The following is a 21,654-nucleotide window of genomic DNA, read 5'->3' as shown; positions in this document are numbered from 1 at the left end:
TTTTTCTTTGAATTATTTCATTCACACCATTAGAAGAAAAGGAGAATTTGAATAAACCTCATAATTAACATAATTTTCCATGACAAACAAGCAAAAAATGCACAAAAAATTGGTAATTTGAGAGGAAATCAACACAAAATCTGTTATGAAGTGAGATGTAAAATAAAATCTAAAGCATCAATCTTTCCATGCTGGTATCGATCCAGAGCTGATACCAACTTGGTATCGATGTTTAGGATCAATCTGCCCATCTCTACTTATAGGATGCAGTAAAAATCAAAATATAGAGGATTAGTTTGAAAGAGGAATGTGTCATGTGTCAAACGTAAGGCCCGGGGGCCAAATCTGGCCCGCCTTAGCTTTTTACGTGACCCTCTAGACTCCAAATTACATCAATAAGTCTCTCCAGTTTTTCACAAATCTGCAAAATTCACACAAAATCAACAGATTCCAACATTTTTGTCTGATTTTTACTGCAATTTCTTCTTAAAATTGGCCAAAAACATCAAGTTTAAGTGACTGCTATCTGGGATTTTACTGAAGTAAAAGTAAAAAGTAGACGTCCTAAAAATGACTCAACAGCAAAACAGTCTCCTGGAATAACTGATCAAATGATAAATTGTTTAATATATAATAATGAGATAATCAAACGGATGAAAATATAAAGTTAAGTGGCAATTTTGGTATTTTAAGGACCAAAATGATAATAATTCATATAAATAAGAAATTAACAAAATCAGGAAAAAGAAAACAAATTCTAAATCAGTTTCTGGTGAATTTTTTTGGTAAAATGTCTGTTCTTCATTCAGTGGGTAGAAAATTCAGAAATTTTACTCAAGTAGGAGTAGAAATACTTCATAAAATTACAAAAGTAAAAGGTAAAAATAGTCCTAAATGTGAATGTTTTTGAAGAAGTTACTCAAGTAAGTGTAATTACTACCAACTCTGCTTGTGATGCAATAGCGATGCAAAAAATGTATAATTGCATGTGGAAATTTATTTTGAAATAAGAAAATGACAACACGAGTTACACCAAAATACGTTACTAAAGCCGCCTTCAGAGCCTGGTGCAGTGTGTGAAGTCGTGTGTTTTGAAGACGTTGACAGTGACTGGAGATGACAGCCGAGAGCGTGAAGCCCGACAGGGCAGCCGGTGTTTCTAAATAACCAGGTGCTGCGATTTGCTTTCTGCCTGGTTAAACACTGGAATAATTGGTCAAGTTAGCCAGTAATTAGACCGGCTCTGCCACGCTGCAGCTCAGAACCCAACGACGTCTCTGCAATGCTAATTGGGCTATTTATACCGAAACACATTGACCAGGCTCTTTGGCTTCACTTTCAATTCGCTCTTCAGCACTTGTTTGTTTTTTTGTTTTTTTTGTGTGGGGAGAACTCGGGACGCGGCGTTGGACTCTCCCTCTCTCACATTCCCTTTTCTCTCTCCTCTGAACTTCTGTCTTCTGCCCTCTGTTTATTTGTCCTTCCATCTGTCTCCTTGTTTTTTCTGCTCTGTGCACAGAAGCTGCATCTCTCCCCGGCTTTATGTGCTGCTTATCACCGTTTCATGAATGCCAGTTTCTGTCCCTTCCTCCTGTGATGTTTTGCGAGCATTCCTCTGTGAAAATGAAGAGATGGAAGTATGTCAGTCAGTCATCCAGACCTGCATCCCTCTGATTAAATAGAGCCAGCTGTGGAAACCAGATGCCCTCACACCCTCATGGATTCCTGCTCCTTTCTTTAGAAAAGTCACATTTTCTTATCTCTCCATCTCTTTCTGCCCTTGTCATTTTTCCGCCAGAAATTAGCTGCGGCTAGAGGAGGCCATCTCAAACCGTAGATCCTCTCCAACGTTTTGCTCACACTCTTTGTGTGTTATTAGTTTTCGGCTCTGTCTGTCACATGGCTTCCCTGTATCTGTATTATTCCTCTTCCCTCCCTTTAAGGCTTACCCTCGAAGCCCCATCAGGACCAAACAAGACTCCTTGACATTCAATTTCTTGCTTGCCACGCACTTCTCTTTTGTATGTACCTCGCCTCCCATTACAGGACTCTTTTCGTGCAGGTTGAATAGGTAGATGAAAGTGGCATTGGCTGCACAGCTGGGCAGATGGTTGAAGAGGGAACCTGGCTGTTTTTGCGTGCGTCTGTTTGCATGTCAGTCTTTTCTTTCAGCGCTTTTCCACCAAGGTCAGTTTGGGGGGATGTTTCCGTTGTTTTTTTTGCCCATTTTACTGAAATAACTCAGGGAAACAGGGGAATAATGATTATGCTTTTGTTTCTTTGATGCTAGGCGTCTCTGAATAGCTGTAATTGTGCACAGGCTGATAAACAACGTACTAAACGGTTTGATAGACTAATAAAGTCTGCTGTAATAAAGACGTAAAGCAGCATCTTTAAAATTCAATTTTGTACTTTTAATATCTCGTGCTTAATAATTATTTAGTCATAATCATAATAGTGTTAATGGAACTTTGTTTTACAGTGTCATGACAGAAATATTACCCAGTAAAGGAAACTGTTTGTAATTACCTCAGTGTTGTTATTTCAATCTTAACAAGAACTCTGTGTTCTTGTTATGTTAGCAAAAATTATAAAAATAATGTAGAATAAAAGCCTTTGATTAATATTTAAAGTGTGCAGCTGAATAGATTGTTTGTATTATTTCAAAATCCACTTTATATTACTTCAATAAGACTACAGGAGACAAGTAATCACAGATCTGGAAAGAGAAACTTTAGTAAACAGTTTCAAGTCTTACAGTCCACATTTAAAGGAATAAAGTTTAAACAGCGTTTTTGTGCTAATTAAGAAGCTACTGTGCCTTTCACAGCATTGTGCTAACTAGCTGCTAATGTACAAAACAATCCATAAAACCACAAGCATATCATCATCATTGTGCTTTATTTAACCAGCACAGTTTACCCCTTGAACACTCTACATTAAATAAAAATACCGGCATTAAACCCCACTGTGCAATAAACAAAATAAACAACATTGTGCTAACCTGCTGTTAATGTACAAAAAAACTGTAAAACCACCAGCACTTTCATTAGCTTAAAGCTAATTGGCTGAAACCAACATGTAGAACAAAAAACTTACCTCATAATAGCTTACAACATTTAAGATGGCCATGGAAGAAGGTTGAGTTAGTGGTTAGCGAAGTATTTTTAGACCTTTTCTCTGCTGAAAAACCCAAAGACGTTCCATTTTTGATGTTGAATTCACTCCTCTCATTCCTCTACAGTTTATTTGTGTTGGTTCAAGTGACCGTACATAAAACCGGAAGTAACGGCGAACCGGGAGTAATTTATGTTATCAAAAGCTGACCCAAGCTAGTTCAATTCATCTTAAACCTGCTTCATACTGACGTTGTAGAGTACTGCCCAATGTGGTGAGTTAAATGTTATAAGTTATTAAGAGATGTGTTTTCGTGTTTTCTTTTCTTCACGTGAGTTTAGGGCAACTAGCTATAAGCTAATGAAAGTGCCAGCGGTTTTATGGATTGTTTTATACATTAGCAGCTAGTTAGCGCAATGCTAATTCTCGTTTAGGTAGGTTTTAATGCTGATGTTTTATTTACTGTAGCGTATTTAAAGGGTTTATAATATGCTGGTTAAATCCAGTGGTGGGAAGTAACGAATTACAAGTACTTCGTTACTGTACTTAAGTACAATTTTCATGTATCTGTACTTTACTTAAGTAGATTTAATAATGGATACTTTCTACTTTTACTCCACTACATTTTACAGTAAGTATCTGTACTTTCTACTTCACTATATTTCTACAAAAGTGTTGCATTACTTGTTACATCCAAGTTGCATTGCTCTTTTTTCCGTTAAGATGTGAAGTTCAGGGACTTAAGGTGGCGCCGTAAAATCCAAGCAATAACGTGACTTACGTGTCTGTTGTCAGGCATCGCCTCCCCCTTTACTCGCACGCGGAGCTCCAGACATGCGCAGTGGTTTCCTCTGAGCGGGAGAAGATGTCTGTCTAATCGTCAGTAATATAATAGCTCTGCATAAATCATAGATATGGCGACATGTAAAATCAGCAGCGCTTCACTTTCACAGACGGTGGGGACTTTGTCCAACTTTTAGCGTCACTTCGAAGGAAAGCTTAAAGAAAGGTAAGATCTGTGGACGTGTTGCTAGCAAAGCTAGCTGTACAGACACATGTTGCATCTGCGATGAAAAAAAGTTTGTCACTCATGCGCTGAATTATTGTGTGGAGGTGTTGACTGAGGTGTCGCACATATGGGACAACGCTGGTACCAAAGTGCAATAAAGTGGTGTGATATTCAGGAACGATCCAATTCTTCTGGACGGATCTTTACTGATTAAATTTATTTCAGCTCTAAGTATTTAATATCTAGGTGTTTTGTGGGAATGTGGATCTTTCAGATCAATTTGAGAAGCAATTTTGATAGGTAAAATGTAATTTTTTGACTTGGTCTTAGGTAGGTGGTCTTGACTACAACTCTGCTACGTGGCTTCTTGGTTCCATGTCCTCCCCTACCAGTTGGTTTTCTTTAAAAATAAAAGCCACTAGTGGCAAAAAAAGTTAAATTCATGTTATGTTAGGACAGGAGACAAGATGTTTCCATCCCTGAAATTATGATGCATAGAATCACATATCTAAGTCTAAACTATGTTACAGAGTAAACATAATAAAAACATGCTTTATCTGTGGCATTGTTCATTAAAATGGCACATTTCTAATGTATTAAAATTAAATACGATCGGTTCACTTAATGATATTAGCGATTAAGTAATCCATTCAGCAAGTACTTTTACTTTTATTTTCATGTGAAGTGTTTGACTTATTAAAATTGGTTTCCGAGAAGCTGTGAAGTCTTTGTTTTCATTGTGTGGAAAACATATCAGCTTTGAAGCATTATGGCAGTAAAATCACACTATTTAAATCTACATTATACATGTTAAAAATCTATGTTATCATGTTGTACTGGCAAATCCATGGTGGACCAATCATTTGATTTTTACATGTGGATTTTTGGATTTGTTTGTTAGATTCAAAAGCAGGCAGAAAGTGATTCCCACGTAACTCTGTATAAAAAGCCATTTAAGCAACAAACTGCTTCCTTGTCCCAGCATTCAGACCAGAAAAACATTTGGGATTCCCCATCACATTTTCTTTCTATGTGCTTTGACCTTTTGTGATTTTCCATTTTGGAATCTGATTTCTAACAATCCATCTGAAATGAGTCTTCAGACAGATCCGTCTGAAGACTCATTTCTAACGGATCTGTCTGAAGACTTTACGCTGGGAGAGTCCGTTGTCGAGGGAAATGATTCCTCCAGTCTTTACAGTGATGTAAAGGTGACTCCTGAGGCTTCTGCTCCAATTAATGTGGCATCAGATGATGGACCAGACTTACGTCGCAATAAAAATTCTTGCTGTCCACTTCCTTGAAGAGAGGTCCAGACTTGTACCAGCCACTTGTACCATGTCCTCTGGGGGAATCCCAAGGTGTTCACAGGCCGGCCGAGAGACATAGTCCAGCGTGCCCAGGGTCTTCCCCGGGGAAGACTCAGGGGCTGGACATACTTCCACTCCGGAGTTGCCCATGATGAGAGGTGCCAGGCAAGAGTAGGCATACTTTGTTGCCCCCTGTCTTGGCACCTGTACGTTGGGGTTTACCCTGGTGAACAAGAGGATAGCCTCCCTCCCCTATGGGTGGGGGGATGGGTTCTGACTGTTTGTGCAACAGTTCAGATTACTGTTGAGTCGCTTTTCCAAGGTCGAGAAAGAGTTACAGGTTGTTAGACAAAGGACCCAATGTAAAGAGTTTAGGGAGTGTCTTCAGTCCATATAATCAGCTAACTTCCTCCTTCTCCTCAGATGCTGCACAGACTTTTTTGGAAACTTTTCTCGAATGTAATGGTAAAAGCGTCTCCTTTCCGCTTTTAAGAAAAGTCGGAATGCTTTTGAGTTTGCATGTTCTCCCTGTGCATGCGTGGGTTTTCTCTGGGTACTCTGGTTTCCTCCCACAGTCCAAAAACATGACTATCAGGTTAATTGGCCTCTCTAAATTGTCCCTAGGTGTGAGTGTGTGTGTGCCTGGTTGTTTGTCCTGTGTGTCTCTGTGTTGCCCTGCAACAGACTGGTGACCTGTCCAGGGTGACCCCGCCTCTCGCCCGAAACGTCAGCTGGAGATGGGCACCAGCAACCCACCCAACCCCCATGTGGTAGTTTTACTTTTACTTGAGTACATTTTGGTCTGTGTATTTGTACTTCTACTTAAGTACATTTTTTGAGTACTTTCTCCACCACTGGTTAAATCCAGCATAATTTGTGATGATATGTTTATATGGTTCACTTTAAAGGTTTACATCTGTGATTTAAGTTTGTGTTGATTTGAATATTATACAACCATCATGTCCACCTAATGCACATATGTCAAACTCGAGGCCCGTGGGCCAAATCCGGCCCGCCATAGCTGTTTATCTGACCCTCTAAATTCTAGACTAAACACTAGAGGTGTTTAAATATTAAGTTTTCAATGAAATCAATGCAGTTTTTATCTGTTTACTGACACATTATATCAGTCAGTCCCTCCAGTTTCTTGAGAATTATTGTGGAAATTCAAGCAAAAATCAATAAAACCCCTGCACTTTTTTTACGCTAAAACACAATTGGGACTTTATTGCAGATTTTTCTCAAATTGCCTCTCCATAGAGAGGGACTCTCTATGGAGAGGTCATACTCATGATCCAGTATGTATGGATCATACTCCCTGTATGATCCATACAGCGAGTAATGACCACAAAAGCTTTTTGTTTTTTAAATCACAAAAAGTATCACGAAATCCTGGAGGGACTGAAAAGATGTTCAATAATATTATTTAATTTTAAGAATTCAGTGATATTTTAACAGTTTGTGATCATCCATTTTCTTTACACCCTTGTCCCTTGGTGGGGTCGGGAGGGTTGCTGGTGCCCATCTCCAGCTGGCGTTCCGGGTGAGAGGCGGGGTCACCCTGGACAGGTCGCCAGTCTGTCGCAGGGCAACACAGAGACACACAGGACACACAACCATGCACACTCACACCTAGGGACAATTTAGAGAGGCCAATTAACCTGTTAGTCATGTTTTTGGACTGTGGGAGGAAATCAGAGTACCCGGAGAAAACCCACGCATGTACAGAGAGAACATGCAAACTCCATGCAGAAAGAGCCCAGGCCGGGAATCGAACCCAGAACCTTCTTGCTGCAAGGCAACAGCTCTACCAACTGCGCCACTGTGCAGCCCAGTTTGTGATCAGGTTTTATCAATACATTCTGGAACAACCGGCCCTTTAAGAGCATTCAGGATCTTGATTTGGCCCAAAACAAAAATGAGTTTGACACCGCTGGTCTAATAAATAAATAAATATCAATAAGTATAGATAACAAGAACAATGACTAACTTATGTTCTTTCTAGGACTGAGTTTTTCAAAGAGATTTAAACTCTGACATCGTTCCTCAGGTCTGTGGAGGGAAAACAGGCCTTTTCACACCCCCTACAGAAAACCTTAATGAAAACTCTTCTTACCAAAACACATCAGTTTAGTTTCTATGGTGTTTACCAAATTCCAAATTCAAATTTTCATTGTGTCCCGAACAACAGCTGGCCTGAAACTAAACCATTTTTAAGTGGCTTAGGAAAACGAACCTTTGTATCATGTTATAATTATACCTCAGGGAAGCAGAAAGTGACAGAGTGTTATTGTGGCATTTTTTACACCACAGGGAGGAAACCCCAAGGCTGACCCAGAACTTGTTGTGCATGTTGCATCCCTTCTGGCCCGGGAACATCCTGGGATCCTCCAGGAGGAACTGAAGACTGACACTGGGGGACGAGGATGTCTGGGTCTCACCCCCCGAAATGTTACTTCTGCATTTCCTTCAGGTGAACACAAACAGATGGATGGATTTACAAAAAGTAGGGACTTTTGTTATGTTTGTATGTTAAATATACAACTCTGGAAAAAATGAAGACCCCACTTCTCTGAACCCCATTGAAAACATCCTGGTTTTTCTACCAAATATTGATTTCTGAACTCTTCCTGAGTTAAAACATCAGTTTTGTTGTTTCTAAATGAATATGAACCTGTTTAATTTGCATTATTTGAGGTCTGAAAGCACTGCATCTTTTCTCACTTTCTGCAAATAAATACAAAATTTCTGCTTGTAATTTCGGAGACATGTTATCAGTAGTTCATAAAATAAAAGAACAATGTTCACTTTACTAAAGCATAAACCTAAACTGATCATTTTAAGCTGTTTCTTAATTTTTTACAGAGCTGTAATTATGCAGACACAACTGTAACTTTTTGCTATGCAATTTTTTTTTCATTTGCATTACAAAAAGGTAGCCACATTAAATTTTAGTGTTTTACCTTGCTAATGTCCAGCTTTATTTCTGTGTTTTGGCTGAAAACACATTAATTTAGTTTGGCAGTAAACTTCATTCATTGTGTCCGGTCAGTGAATTAATGGAAACCTGCTAGAACTAATTACTGCCCGTCCACCTATTGTGAATAAAACACATAATCTCAGCTAAATATGAAGCGCTAGCTTAGACAACAGATAATAAATATGTAATTTAATCAGTATTCTAATTTTTCTAATTATAAACAAGCACATTAGCTAAGTACATGTACCGTATGCATCATCACCAACGGAGTGTTGTTGCCTAAATGGAGCTTCTGCCTGGCATTTTAAAGCTGCAAGTCTGTCCATCGTCTGTCAGAAATCACCCAGTAATTATTGCATGTGATGGGTAGCTGTGTGTGTGTGTGTGCGTGTGCATGTGCGTGTTTCTGCAACGAGTCCTGCCGAGAGATAAATGAGTCTGGTTGACATTGTCTGGAACAGGTGGCGAAATCAGCGGGGAAGACGCTCAGACTATTCCTGTGCATGGAGTAACGCACACTCTCAGGCTCTCCCAATTTGACTTGAATGCCTGGCTTGTTCAGGAGAGTTGCTAGTCTGATTGGATAAAGAGAGAACAATAGCTTGTCTTTGAAACGCTTCCATATTGAGTGGCTGGTTTATTGATTACAGAGGCATAGAGACCACATTAATCATTCAAAGCATGTTTGATTGACTTTCTCATCTCTTCTAATGAACTCTGCTATTTATATTTCTTTGTATGAGGCGGTTTAGTTCCTGTTTTGAAACATTTTCTGTGTTGGTTTACAGTAAAATGTGTCAAACTGAAGGCCTGGGGGCCAAATGTGGCCCACCGTAGCTTTTTATGTGGCCCTCTGGACTCCAGATTACATAAATACATCTGCAAAACTCAAAGTTCACACAAAATCTACAGATTTTCAGATTTTTACTGCAAAATTTTGGGTTTAAGTGACTGCTGCCTCATCTTGATGTCAAGATACAGTCCGATACGGCGATGAATAGAAAGTCATGTTCAACACTAAACATTAGAGCAAATATAATAAGAATTCCTGACAAATATTTCTAATTTAGCGCCACAAAATCTTTGATTTTGACTGCAAAAAACCCACAAAAACAGAAATCCTGGATGGACTGATGAGTGTGAAGATGTTCAGTACTATTACATTTTAAGAAACAAACAGCTATTTATTTCTATTTTAACAGTTTAGTGGGTTTTATCAATACATTCTGGCACAACAACTGGGATATTTACCTGTCATTTAACACCTGGTCATTTGCATATGATCATGTGATAGTTCAGTTTTTTTTTATTTCTACATTAGTTTTTTTTCTGTAAAGATGGGATGCTGAGAGTACATTCATGAGAAATAATCTGATCCTTTTTGATTTTGGTAAACGACTGCTATGAAACAAAAAGTGAAAAATGTAAAGGGAATCTGAATATTTTCCGTTCTCACTGTGTAACGTGAAGAGGAAGAAAAGAGTGAAGTCTTTTCAGATTTAATTTCTGGGTCGTTGTCCTGCTCAGAGATAAAAATTCATTTTTCATTTGTACTCCAGCTTTAGAAACACAAACTCTATGCACAGTTTGGAGAAGTGTGCACAACTGGACCTTATATATGTATATTGGCATTGAAATATAACATTTTCTGACATCCTTCTGTTTTCATCTGGTGCAAAAGTAGCTTTGTTGCCAAGAAAATCACAATTCATTTTTATTTTATTTTATATTTGCCAGTTCTGTGTTTGCATGAAGAGATGTAACCAGTCCTTATTGATCTCTGATGATCAATAACACGCCACCATGCTAATGTGAGCTCTCCAACACCCTATGAAGGTCATTTCTGGCTAAATTTTAACGATGTGGTGAGATGTTTTTGTGAAATGACTGCAGGCAGTGCGTTGTGTGTGTACTGGGCAGTTTGCGTCCAGATTGTTCTAATTTTTGGCTCCACAAGGTTGGAACGAGCAACCAAATGGTATCATAAACGACGGGCCCATTGTGAATTCATATTCTCCAGCAATGACATACGCTACTTTAGCATCAGAGCATTTCGTGATTTCCTATCCAACTTGGAGATTTTTTTATGTCTGAACTGCAGAATATAACCAGAAAAGAGTCTTAAAACTTATATTTCACGTTCTTTTTTATTGGTAAGAAGAAAAAACAATAATCAACAGACTACAGACTCTAAATCTTTACAAAGACAAAAATAAGAAAACATTCAAAAATATTGTAAGGCCAAGCAGCAAATTCCACATTTTAAAATATGCAAATTCAGAACTACAAGAAAAACATTTGACGATGTTCAAACATAAAACTGTTCAAATTATTATATAAACACAAGAGTACTGATGGATATAATATGTAATATTAGTCAGTTATTTTTGTGACATTTAAAGAAATAATGATTAGTCATCAATCAAATTGATAGATTAACTATGGGTTTAGTTTTTATATGTGTGATTATACATGTCATAAATGTAAAATAAATGAATAAAGAGTGGAAATATTGATAAGTTTATACCTCCACTCACTCTCTTTAATATGTAAAAACAAAAGTTTTGACATTATGCTTCATGCTGTATGTTTTCTAAATTGGTAAATATGTGTATTGTAATTGCTTAACGGTTTTAATATGATCCAAAAGGAGGAAACGTTATTATTCAAGCTTCATTGTCTAAATTCTGTTTCACCAAGACAATAATTATATTTTTACTTTAATTTCTTATCAAATGTCTAACATTAATGAATAACTTTGCATTCTTGTATTTTAATACATTCAGCATCTTTTGCTAACTGCTGTGTCCTGCAGGTGAGATTAAAACCTTTTTAGCTCAAACGAACGTGAACTCATTCCATATATTGCTGCTTTAATGACAGCCGGCGTCAGACTGAAAAGTTTGAGGAACTGGTGAACTGTGTGTCTCCGCGGAGACCAGGTGGGGGGGGCGAGGCTGTTCATTATTGGATTTGTTGAAACGTGTGTGTGAGGAGCCATTTTAATTATGTGCTGCTGTGGTTTGGGGTCTTCCCCTCTGTCTCTCTCTCTCTCTCTCTCGCTTCCTCTCCCTCCGTCTGCGCTTGGCTTGGTCCAGGTGATGTCCTTACCCTCCTTCTCGTTATTCCCTCTCTCGCCTGTTCCCGTGACAACTCTCTGGGCCGTTAATCACTGTGGAGACGGACACGGAGGGATCAAACGAAGGAGGGAGAGCAGCTCAAATTGACTCAATGCTGGATGTGTGGTCTCTGTGCCTGATTCTCTTTGTGGCTCTTTCCTTCAGTTTATTTATTCCTCTACACCTTTTCTTCTACTTTCTTTTTGACTTTCAATTTTCCTTTTGCATTACCTCCAGTTCCTTGTCTTATTCTAAAATTTCTCCCTCACCTGTCTACCTTTCTTCGTCCCTGCTTTGTTGTCCTCTCTCTCCATGCTTCGCTCCTCTTCTCTCGCTCGCCCATATTTTGTTGCTGCAGTATGAGCTCACCACTGTTCAGCTGCACAATAGAAACTTACCCGATATCTGTGCCAGGAGTTACACCTTCACATTCAGCCATGAGTTTGGTTTCTGTGGAAAGTGTTTCACAATATCACTGTGTGCAAAGCTTCAGTCACAGAGCACTGCTTGGATGCAATAATTAGTAAAATTAGTCGATTCTTTTACTTGCCATCCAGAGCCGCGCTGCCGTGGCAGAACAAATCTGTTAACGAAATGAAACCTGGAGATGTAGGTATTATTAATTCAGTGTAGTGCACCACAGCAAAGGGAAAAATAACATAAAAACTGTTGAAGAACAACTCAAAACCACTGGTATCGTCTCTTTTCTCGCTCTCTGTGCCGGATACACAGAACCGTTGCCGTAGCAACTGACTGACAACAGCTCCACTAGCGTGTCTGTATTCAACACCAAAAAACACGCAAACGTTTCCCATGAAAGGACAGAACATTCAGTCGGTTACAGTTTTATGTTTGTATTGCGATAATTAATAAGCGATCGTCTGAATAGTAGCAGTGATTGATTAGGTAATTTAAACCTCTGCGCTACTGATCATCTGTCAGAAAGTTGGCGTGTGGGTCGCCACTTTTTTTTTTTTTTTTTTTGCTGAACAGAAACACATCTACATGTTAAGATTGTCACAGTCAAGCTAGCATAGCTCTCCTTCAATACCGTTTTCCTGATCACATTGCATTGTGTTCATAGTTTGAGTCTTGCATTCACATTCTGTGAATCTGCAACAGTTGACCAGTTGGATGGACTTTAATTGTCCCACCTGAAAGTTCATTACTTTAATGTTCATAAAAGTAATTAACAGAATCGGTGACAAAGGGCAGCCTTGGCGGAGTCCAACTCTCACCGGAAACGAGCCCGACTTACTGCCGGCAATGCGGACCAGACTCTGACACCGGTCATACAGGGACCTCACAGTCCGTATCAAAGGGCCCGGTACCCCGTACTCCAGGAGATCCCCATGGGGTCTGTGGGCTCTCCCTTAGAGATAGGGTGAGAAGCTTGGTCATCTGGGAGGGACTCAGAGTAAAGCTGCTGAGAGAAATGCCCGAGTTAGCTGAGGTGACTCGGGCATCTGGTCAGGATGCATCCTGGACGCCTCCCTGGTGAGGTGTTCTGGACACGTCCCACCGGGAGGAGGACTCGGGGAAGACCCAGGACACCCTGGAGGGATGATGTTTCTCTGCTGGCCTGGGAACGCCTTGGCATTCCCCCTGGAGGAGCTGGAACAACTGGCTGGGGAGAGGGAAGTCTGGACCTCCCTTCTTACCCCTGCAACATAACCCCGGATAAACAGAAGTGGACGGACAGAGTTTCCCCTAAAATACAGTGTAAATCTTTTGTTTGGGACCAAACTGAACGATGTTAACTGATGTCAAGAAGTTTTCTCCATATTCCACAATTAAAACAAAAACAATCAAAAATGTGACTTCTGCTCAAAAAGCCATTAATTTCCCAATGCGTATCATAAAACGCATCTTCATTTAATAAATGGTGTCAGCAGCTTGAGCAGCAGATTAAACTAGTTATTAATGTACTTTGTGGTTTTTCTTGAGGTGATGGATAACACCAAATCCCCAAATGAGTCATTCAGTGGTTAGCTGCTTGAGCTACATATTATTAAGTAGTTGAATTAATTAACAAATCATGAACTTTGGCACATAATTAGTAATGTTAAATTTTAATCGCTTGCTAATTAAGTATTCCTTTCTTAATGATAATTCCGAGTGTTGCCCTGTGAGCGCATAATGTGCATTGAAAGCATCACAAAATGGGGACATGATGCGTAAAACACGACTCTTTCTGCAGGGATAAATCTCCCTCCGCTGGTAAACATTTATCTGGTAATCGGCTCCATCTGTGAGGTCCGGCCCGGCCTGTGCCGGAGCGAACCGCTGTCACGGCTCGGATGATAAGAGCAAAAATACACAGCGGCGGCAGTGGCACCTCAAGCTGAGCAGCGGCACCAAGATGGGGTGATTATTTTAATCTTGCAGAGTTATTATACAGCAGTGATTTTAAGTAGCAGAAGTTGGAGTGATTTATTAAATTTGAAGCGCTGTAGTTGGTCCGGTCTGACCCGTCTGTGGTGGAGATTAAACATGACCTCTTCTGCTGCGGTCACGGCTGGAATAATCGACAGTAGCACAACAACCCAGGCGCTCTGGTTTCCGTCCATGCAGCTGAAGAATAGTTTTAGTTTTGATCTGTAACAGGGGTGTCGAACTCATTTTCATTTTGGGCCACATCAAAAATCTGAATCTTCTCGGTGTAATCGTGGATTTACCGTGAACACTTTTTGTGAGGTAAGAAGACTAACGTTTATGTATTTTATAATCAAGTATGATTAAAACAGTTGCCATAAGGCACGATTAGACGTGCCCTAACCATCGGTAACCATGGAGACAAGTGTCTTCATGTAGCCGAACATGTATGAAAAAACTGATTAGCATTTCCTCTTCTGTACGTTTTAAAGGCTACTCCGGTTTAAGGGAAAAAGCAGTTTATGTCACAGTATGATATAAATCATGTGGTGTGAATTCAAGCAAAGTCGGTAATTTGACCAACAAGCCAGGAGGGAGGAGGTACTGGTCCTTTTCTTAGTTATTTCCAACTTATTTAAATACCGCCGTCTATGTATTTAAATACATAGACGGAGTTCACAGACAAATAAGCTTGACTCGAACAAGTAGAAGCTGTCAATAACCTGGGAAAAACAACTTTGGAAAATAATTACAGTCGTTATGTTCAAAACTCCCGTCCCTCACGTCCGACTGTCCGTAATGGCGCTTCGAATGATTAGGTAACAAAGGGTCAATATCAAATATGGCGGAGAAGGTACGAGTCTAACGGTTGGTAACCATGGAGACAGTGCCGCGCCGTCATGTAGCCTAGCATGTTTGGGGGGGGGAAAACTGGCTAGCATTTCGTCTTTTGTACGTTTTTAATGCTGCTCCGGTGTAAAGGAAAACTGTTTGTGACATAGCGATATAAATCATGTGGTGTGAATTCAGACAAATTGGTAATTTCATCAACACGTAATGAGGGAGGAGGTACGGCTGGGTTTGTAAGCTAGCTATTTCCAGCTGTTATAAATACCGCCATCTGAGCCCCAACCAGATGTGTTACGTTAAAAGACAAATTAGCTCGACTTCGTCGCGAAGTACTACAAAATGTGCTTTGACTGACTGACTTCTCTGCTTAATGCGCCATATCAATTAATTATTTTTTATTTATGTTCTATTAGAATATTTGTTTTTAATATTTTCCAGGTGAAACAGAAACAAACATACCAGCCTACTTTGTTGTGGAGAATGCGTATTCTCTAATATGCATTTTTACGTGTTTCTTGTTTAATAATTACAGTAATTCAGTATTTATGTGTGAGTGATGGGAATCCTGAGTTTCTAATTTTGTCCAACCAAGGACTGGGTTTGTAAATTTGGCCTTTAGGTAGAAAACCTTCATACAAAACAATGGTTGCTTGTTTTTATCGTGTAACATTTACATGATAAAACTGCACTGTCCTTGATTAAATGAAGTTTAAGTCAGTTTCCACATGCTGCTTCTGCAACACTCATTGCTGTCAATCATCCCATTGCTCTCCTTGTGCCCTGTGGCAACTCTGTCACAGATATCAGAGACTCCACCATGCTAGCAACTTTACCCACAATAACACCCAGCCTTTGTCTGTTTTGCTCGCTTACTGATGTTTAGAGCAATGCTTGAGCATGAAATGGCAGAAAATATGAAGGAGAGTTTTGTTTTCTCTCTCAACAACCAGTTGTTTTTTTTCTCCTGTTGGGTTTTCTTTAGACTGCAACGGTGACATGTTTTACTATTTAAGTAATATGCGTTTAATTCTTGTGATTTTGACATCTTTTCTGAAAGTAGATTTTGTTTGTAGACAAAAGAAAAAGACGCAACTGTTACTACTTTAAACATGCACATTATTTTTAGCCGCAGCACTTTTTATAGGGACCTCAACTTAAATCTAAAGTAGAATATGAATAAATTACTCAGTGGGATGAAAACACTCACAGGTAAATGCAAAGTGAAGAACAAATACGGTTTTTATTAGGCGTATATTTAATGGAAAACTAGCTCCTGTTTATATTCATTTATTTAAATCAAGTCTAGGGTGATTATTTTAGTAATAGAGTATTCTATCGATTATTGTTACGATTAATTGAGTATTCTAATAAAAAATTTGATCAAGTGAAATATTGGTCAATTTCACCTTAACAGCAGGATTACACCATCAGCCCAATTGTTCATATTTGCGCATCTCAAACATTTACTTTTCTGTAGCATAGAAAACTAAACTGTAACAATAATAGCATCAATCAATAAAATACCCCTGAAACAAACTTAAAAATAGGATGTTATGCTCCTAGCTCTTAGCACTTAGCAACCACCCAGAGGTGGAAGTGAGAGTGTTGCGTAACATAAATAATCACCGGCTGGAACACGGTGCGCTAAACAATAAAACATAACTTAACGAAGCTTCAAAGGAGATTATTTGCCTCAAGGAATTTTAATAATTGAGGTACTCGAATCATTCAAGGAATCGTTATCGTTTCTTAAAAAGAACCTTGTAGGTTAGGACAGAAAAATGAGGGACTCAAAAATGCTGGTGGAAACTTGAACAGAAGAAAAACAAAAAAGTGTCCTTTTGCACCACAGACAGGACAAACGGTAAAACAGTTATCGGTTTACCTGTTGCAAAAAGCAATAAATCAATTAATCGCGTAATAAATTAAAATGAACTCAGTAATTTCCATTTGCATGATTTATCGTTTTTCCCTTTCTCTCTCTTTTTACCAAAAACTGGATGATAAGTCTTCAATCTGGTGCTTTGGTCTCATCTAGCCCTTTTTTTGACGGATAATTTTGTTTACAGAGACTTTATAGTTCATTTTATTTGCTGTTTCTGTTGTTTTTGTTTATTTTGGATATTTAAGATGTCTTCCAGTTCCAGTGTTTCATTAGAATTTAAAATGTATTGATCTTTGATCTTTATTATGCCATTTTTACCATTAGTTGAAAATGATCTAAAATTATAATATTATCGCAATAATTACTGGAACATTTTATCATCCAGCAAAATATTATTGTGAAAAACCTAGTCTCAGGAAACATTTTTTCAGCTGCAGTATTCTCCACTTTGCATCAAAACAAAGATGACTGCCTGCTGTGCAAAGAGTACAATTATTAACAAGAACAAATGGCTTTTTTATAGCAATTAGTGAGCTAATGATATTGCTGTATAAAAATAATCTGCTCTTACATCTCCTCTTTCTGTTGCACTTAAATGTTCTCACACAAATCAAAGAAAATTTAATGCATAAGTATTTTGGTAGCAAATATTTCTTCACAGCTCTGCGATTTGCAATTCAGCCTCCCTAATTGGGATAAAGATATAGTTTCTATAAATCTAGGTAAACAAGCGTTTAATTGCCTGCTACAGTTAGGAATCTTTGTGAAATTCATGTAAATCCACCGAATATCCTCTGAAGTTAAGTTGTGAAAAGCTCAGAGTCCCCATGACACAGTTTGTTGTTTCCATCTGACGGGGGGTGGCGAGATTGAGCCGTGGTGATTTAGCCATCATGTCAGCGGAATATTGATGCCTGCGCAGCTCAAATGGGGAAATTATAAAGCACACGCCAGGAAATGCATCTTAATTGCTGCTTAACTGGGCATCTTCATCAGAAACGGGGAGAAATGGTGGGCCACGTCCCCATATGATTCAGAGAAAACGGATAGATGAGTTAACACTCCTCTGCAGCACTCTATAGAGGAGAGACAAATGAGCTCATAAAGAAAGGCTCTAATAGAGGGCTGCTCTGTGAATATGGGGGAGCGGGAGACGCTGTAACTACAGGAGAGTTTTCCGTTTATGAGACAATTTCTGCGTTACGGAGGGATATCCTGTTAGGTTTTTTTCTCATGTGACATCTGAGTGTTTGGTGTTTTCTTTCATTTCATCCGACACGTTTCAGGAGTCGGAAAGACGAGAGCGGTTGCCTCAACACCAAACGTGAGCGAGCAATAACCAACCAGGTGCATTTTCCCACCGCATTCGTAAAGAAGGAAACTTCAGCAAGTTCAGACAAGCTGCTGTTAGAGTTGATTATTTGTCAGGGTGGTTGTGTTGCTGCTCAGCACTCGGAGTTGACACAAACACAGTAAACTGTTAGCACACCCGGCCTGACCCTGCTAAAACGCCTTTGGGTGCCTGGCTGACAATAAAGCCTTGTTATAATTGGTTTATTGCTGTGTTCCTCCTCTTACTGTGGAGGGGAAGGTTCAGGTTACAGTCACTGTGACACGGGGCAATATAGCTGGCTTAGCTGGCTTCAGGCACAGTCGAGCAGGAAGGTGCACCTTTTAGAAATCAGTAGAAATGCTAAAAATATGTTATAATGTGCAGATCTTGAAACAGACTTTGGTATAATATTAATTTGCAGTTGTGAAACAATCTTTTATTTTTCTGAAACCAGGGGTGTCGAATTCATTTTCATTTTGGGCAATATTGAAAATCTGAATGTTCTTAAAGGGCCAGTTGTGCTATAACGTATTGATAAAACCACTAAACAAAAATATCAATAGATAGTTTTAGTATTCCATAAGCATTTCTTAAAATTAAATAATATCTTTTCTCACTGATCAGTTCATCCAGGATTTTTGTGGGAGTTTTTACGCAATTAAAATAACAGATTTTATGGCACTAATTTAGAAATATTTCTAAGGAATCGATACGGCTATTAATTAAAATCCATATCGATTCCTTCACTGACTATAATTTCACATCAAGTAAGGCTGAGGAACCCAATGTTTTTGGCCAATTTTGAGAAAGACTTTGCAGCAAAAATCTTTTTGTGTGAGTCTAGAGGGCCACATAAAGAGCTTCGGCGGTCCGCATTTGGCCCCCGGGCCTTGAGTTGGACACATATGGCTTAAGTGGAAGAATGGAATGCAGCATATTAGTTCAAGATTTTTTTGTAGAACTTCTCAACTTGACACCTTGAAATTGGCCTCTGTCTCTTTAAGAAGCTCCAACTCTTTCTGACGCTCCGCCTTCACCACGTCATCACAACAATGGCTGCTCTTCCACTGAGTACATAATTGCTCAAGTTGGAATCATGAAACTAAATTCGCTCAATGGAAACACGGCAATTTTGAAAAAAAAAAAAACGTACGTTTTTCGATAAAACGTTTTTGAATGCGGAACAAAAGAGCAAATTCTAAAGTCTGACAAAATACCTACGTCTTGGTTTGATTAAAGTGAACTCTGCAATGTGAATGCAAGCGGACTGGAGACCGATCTAATGGCAGGAAACTAACTGTCACCGGGCATTCTGGGTAAATACAACCAAAACAAACTTGCGAGTCTCTCGCTAGTGCAAGAAATACCTTGTAGGAGAAATCCTATAAATGCTAACATGTGACGATACTCCATTTCTGTTTACATTTTGTGAAGAAGGAAGTTGCACTCAGTGTCTTCTGAGGTTTTCATGTTGTTTCCATCAGTGGTTCTTGGTGCAGCGCCCCCACAGGTGAGGAGGGGAACACAGTTCAGTGTGAAAGTTTTAAATGTAACAAATGTTGCGATTTTGGTCCCCCAATCGAACCGAATCTACCGGACTATCAGGTGTGAAAACGCCCTCAAAGCAGTCGTCCTTTTGTTCTCTTGCCTCTTTTGTTGTTAAACCTTTGTAGGTTCTCACCTGTAGTGTCCTCTCCGTTCGTTCAGAGCCGCGCTGAGATAAATGAGCCAGATGTCTTCAAAGAGACGACACGCTTCATCTACAGAAGCAAGACGCCCAACCTGGACAAGATGGCCGATGACCTGCTGGCTGCAGCTGACCAGGTGGACAATGTGTGTACTTACACCTGTTGCACTCCAGACATCCTGCACTGATCAGCCAATATGTTGAACTTCTTGTCTCGTATTAAAAGCAGACTTTCAGATTTTTAAATCATTTGGTTTGGTTCCCCTGGCTCAACTTTCTTATTTGTTTCTAATTAGCATTTCAGCCTGATGGTACATATAAGGTATTTTTATAGGCTGTTAGTTTAAACTTGCACCCGAGAATAGATTCATAAACCTGCAAACGCCACATTAAAGTTTCAGTAAGTGTGTACGTACATTAATAGTGTCAACTGAAACTAAAAATAAGCCAATTAATTATGTCCCTTCTTTTGTGTTGTTTAGCGTATATAAGAAGTGCTAAAAAAAACTCATTGCTGGTTAAAACTATAGCAAAGAAAAAGGATAAAATGACAGTTAACATCAAATAATTGCAGAAAAATAGACATAAATGTTCTCTAGTAGCACATAGCCATGTTTTTATTGTGTTTACGCTCAGTGACAGAGTTTTAACTGCAGATTAAAGTCCCACTAAGCAAATCAGAAAAAGGAATGATTGGAAGTTTTTGTTTAACACAAAGCATAACCAATGTGTTATTTTTCTGTCTGAAAAAAAGAGGCATAAGACATTTAACAACTCCACAGTTAGAAAATACGGTAGAGTCAATAGTGAACAATATTTTAATTTTCTGACACTAGTATAAAAACTTGTGTTGAATCATTTTTGGAACTGGTTAAGTTGAATAAGTCATTGATTATTTTCAAACTAATAAACAAATGATAATATTAAAAAGCACTAGGATGTGAATGTAACACGCAACACCTTATAGAAATGTACAGGAGTAGAAAATACACACATTTACTGTAAAATGTAGCGGAATAGTGTCTTGTAAAATTGACGTTTTTGAGCTTTACATCATGTTGTAATGTTATTCCTCAATCAAAAACATACTTGGAGTTTTCCTTTGATTCTTTCATGCATGTTTGAGGGATTCTTCAATCTCCATGGCAACCATTCAGCTGTGAAAAACGCCTGGTTGGACCTAGCCCCGCCTTCAGGACTCAGCTCCTCCTCAGAGCTGCAGTTTCCAAGCTTCACAACTGCACCACTCAGCTCCTTCAGACTAGCCAGCAGCAATTAGCAAACAGCTGGTTATAGGAGCTGCTTCTCGGTGAAACGCTGGCAAAGGGTTAATACGATGGTGAGATGACTTCCTGCAGGCGGAGTTTCAGAAGGAGCAGTTTTTAAAGCGACAGACGCCCAAATTTAAGGTGTTAATTTACAAAGTCATGTTTCTTTTAGCATCTAAAGGTAACATAGTTACTTGATTGTGTTATAAAGTGACTGGAAAACATGTAAGGCTGTCTCTCTAAGTGAAGTTCAAATACATGATCAATTCCCTCAGTAGAGCAAACTGTAGCTGCGTTTACACGACTAATGTGTACAAAATTGAAATCGAAATTACGAGATTTTTCAAAATTGCAGTGTTTCCATTAAGAGAATTTGTTTTCTTATTCCAATTTGCACAATTTTATGGTAACGCAGATGCTGACATCTGCAGGTTCCAGAAACAACTTTTGCCCTGAGCAGTCATCAGTGGCCTGAAACTGAAGTGTAACCGTTCAACTAAACACAGTGACTTCATGACTTTATTTTATTTTTCTGTGTTGAAATTCCTCCACATTTTCCTATCATTTCTCCTTCTGTTTGAATGATTATTTTCTTCTTCTCTGTCATATTTTCCCTCCCGCCAGTTGAATCCTCGCTGTTCCTGCAGTGAAGTAATTCTCTCTGTCTGTCATTACGCGGTGCAGCAGTAGCTGTCAGTGACGCTGCTGTTGAAGTATTTTA

At 39.0% G+C, this 21,654-nt stretch overlaps 1 protein-coding gene across 7 annotated transcripts in view; it reads left to right on the top strand.

The window, feature by feature from the left end:
* The window catches only part of spop (speckle type BTB/POZ protein), an 84,608-nt gene extending 64,694 nt beyond the window's left edge, over nucleotides 1-19,914 (top strand). For 6 of the 7 annotated variants that reach the window (XR_014088724.1, XR_014088728.1, XR_014088726.1 and 3 more), the window contains 2 exons: nucleotides 7,750-7,909; nucleotides 19,686-19,914. Coding sequence is in view for 2 of the 7 variants with exons in the window: in XM_081610247.1 (XP_081466373.1) it covers nucleotides 7,750-7,909; nucleotides 19,686-19,696 (171 nt within the window). In the remaining 5 variants the exon portion in view is untranslated. The remainder of the gene's footprint in view (nucleotides 1-7,749; nucleotides 7,910-19,685) is intronic. The other variant, XM_081610248.1, reaches the window with a different exon arrangement.
* Nucleotides 19,915-21,654: the final 1,740 nt, after the last annotated feature.

The sequence above is a fragment of the Poecilia reticulata genome, chromosome 8 (assembly GCF_904066995.2).
Source record: "Poecilia reticulata chromosome 8, P_reticulata-male-v2, whole genome shotgun sequence".
Taxonomy (NCBI): domain Eukaryota; kingdom Metazoa; phylum Chordata; class Actinopteri; order Cyprinodontiformes; family Poeciliidae; genus Poecilia; species Poecilia reticulata.
Note: the sequence above shows the minus strand (reverse complement) of the source record. Positions and strands in the feature narration are given on the sequence as shown.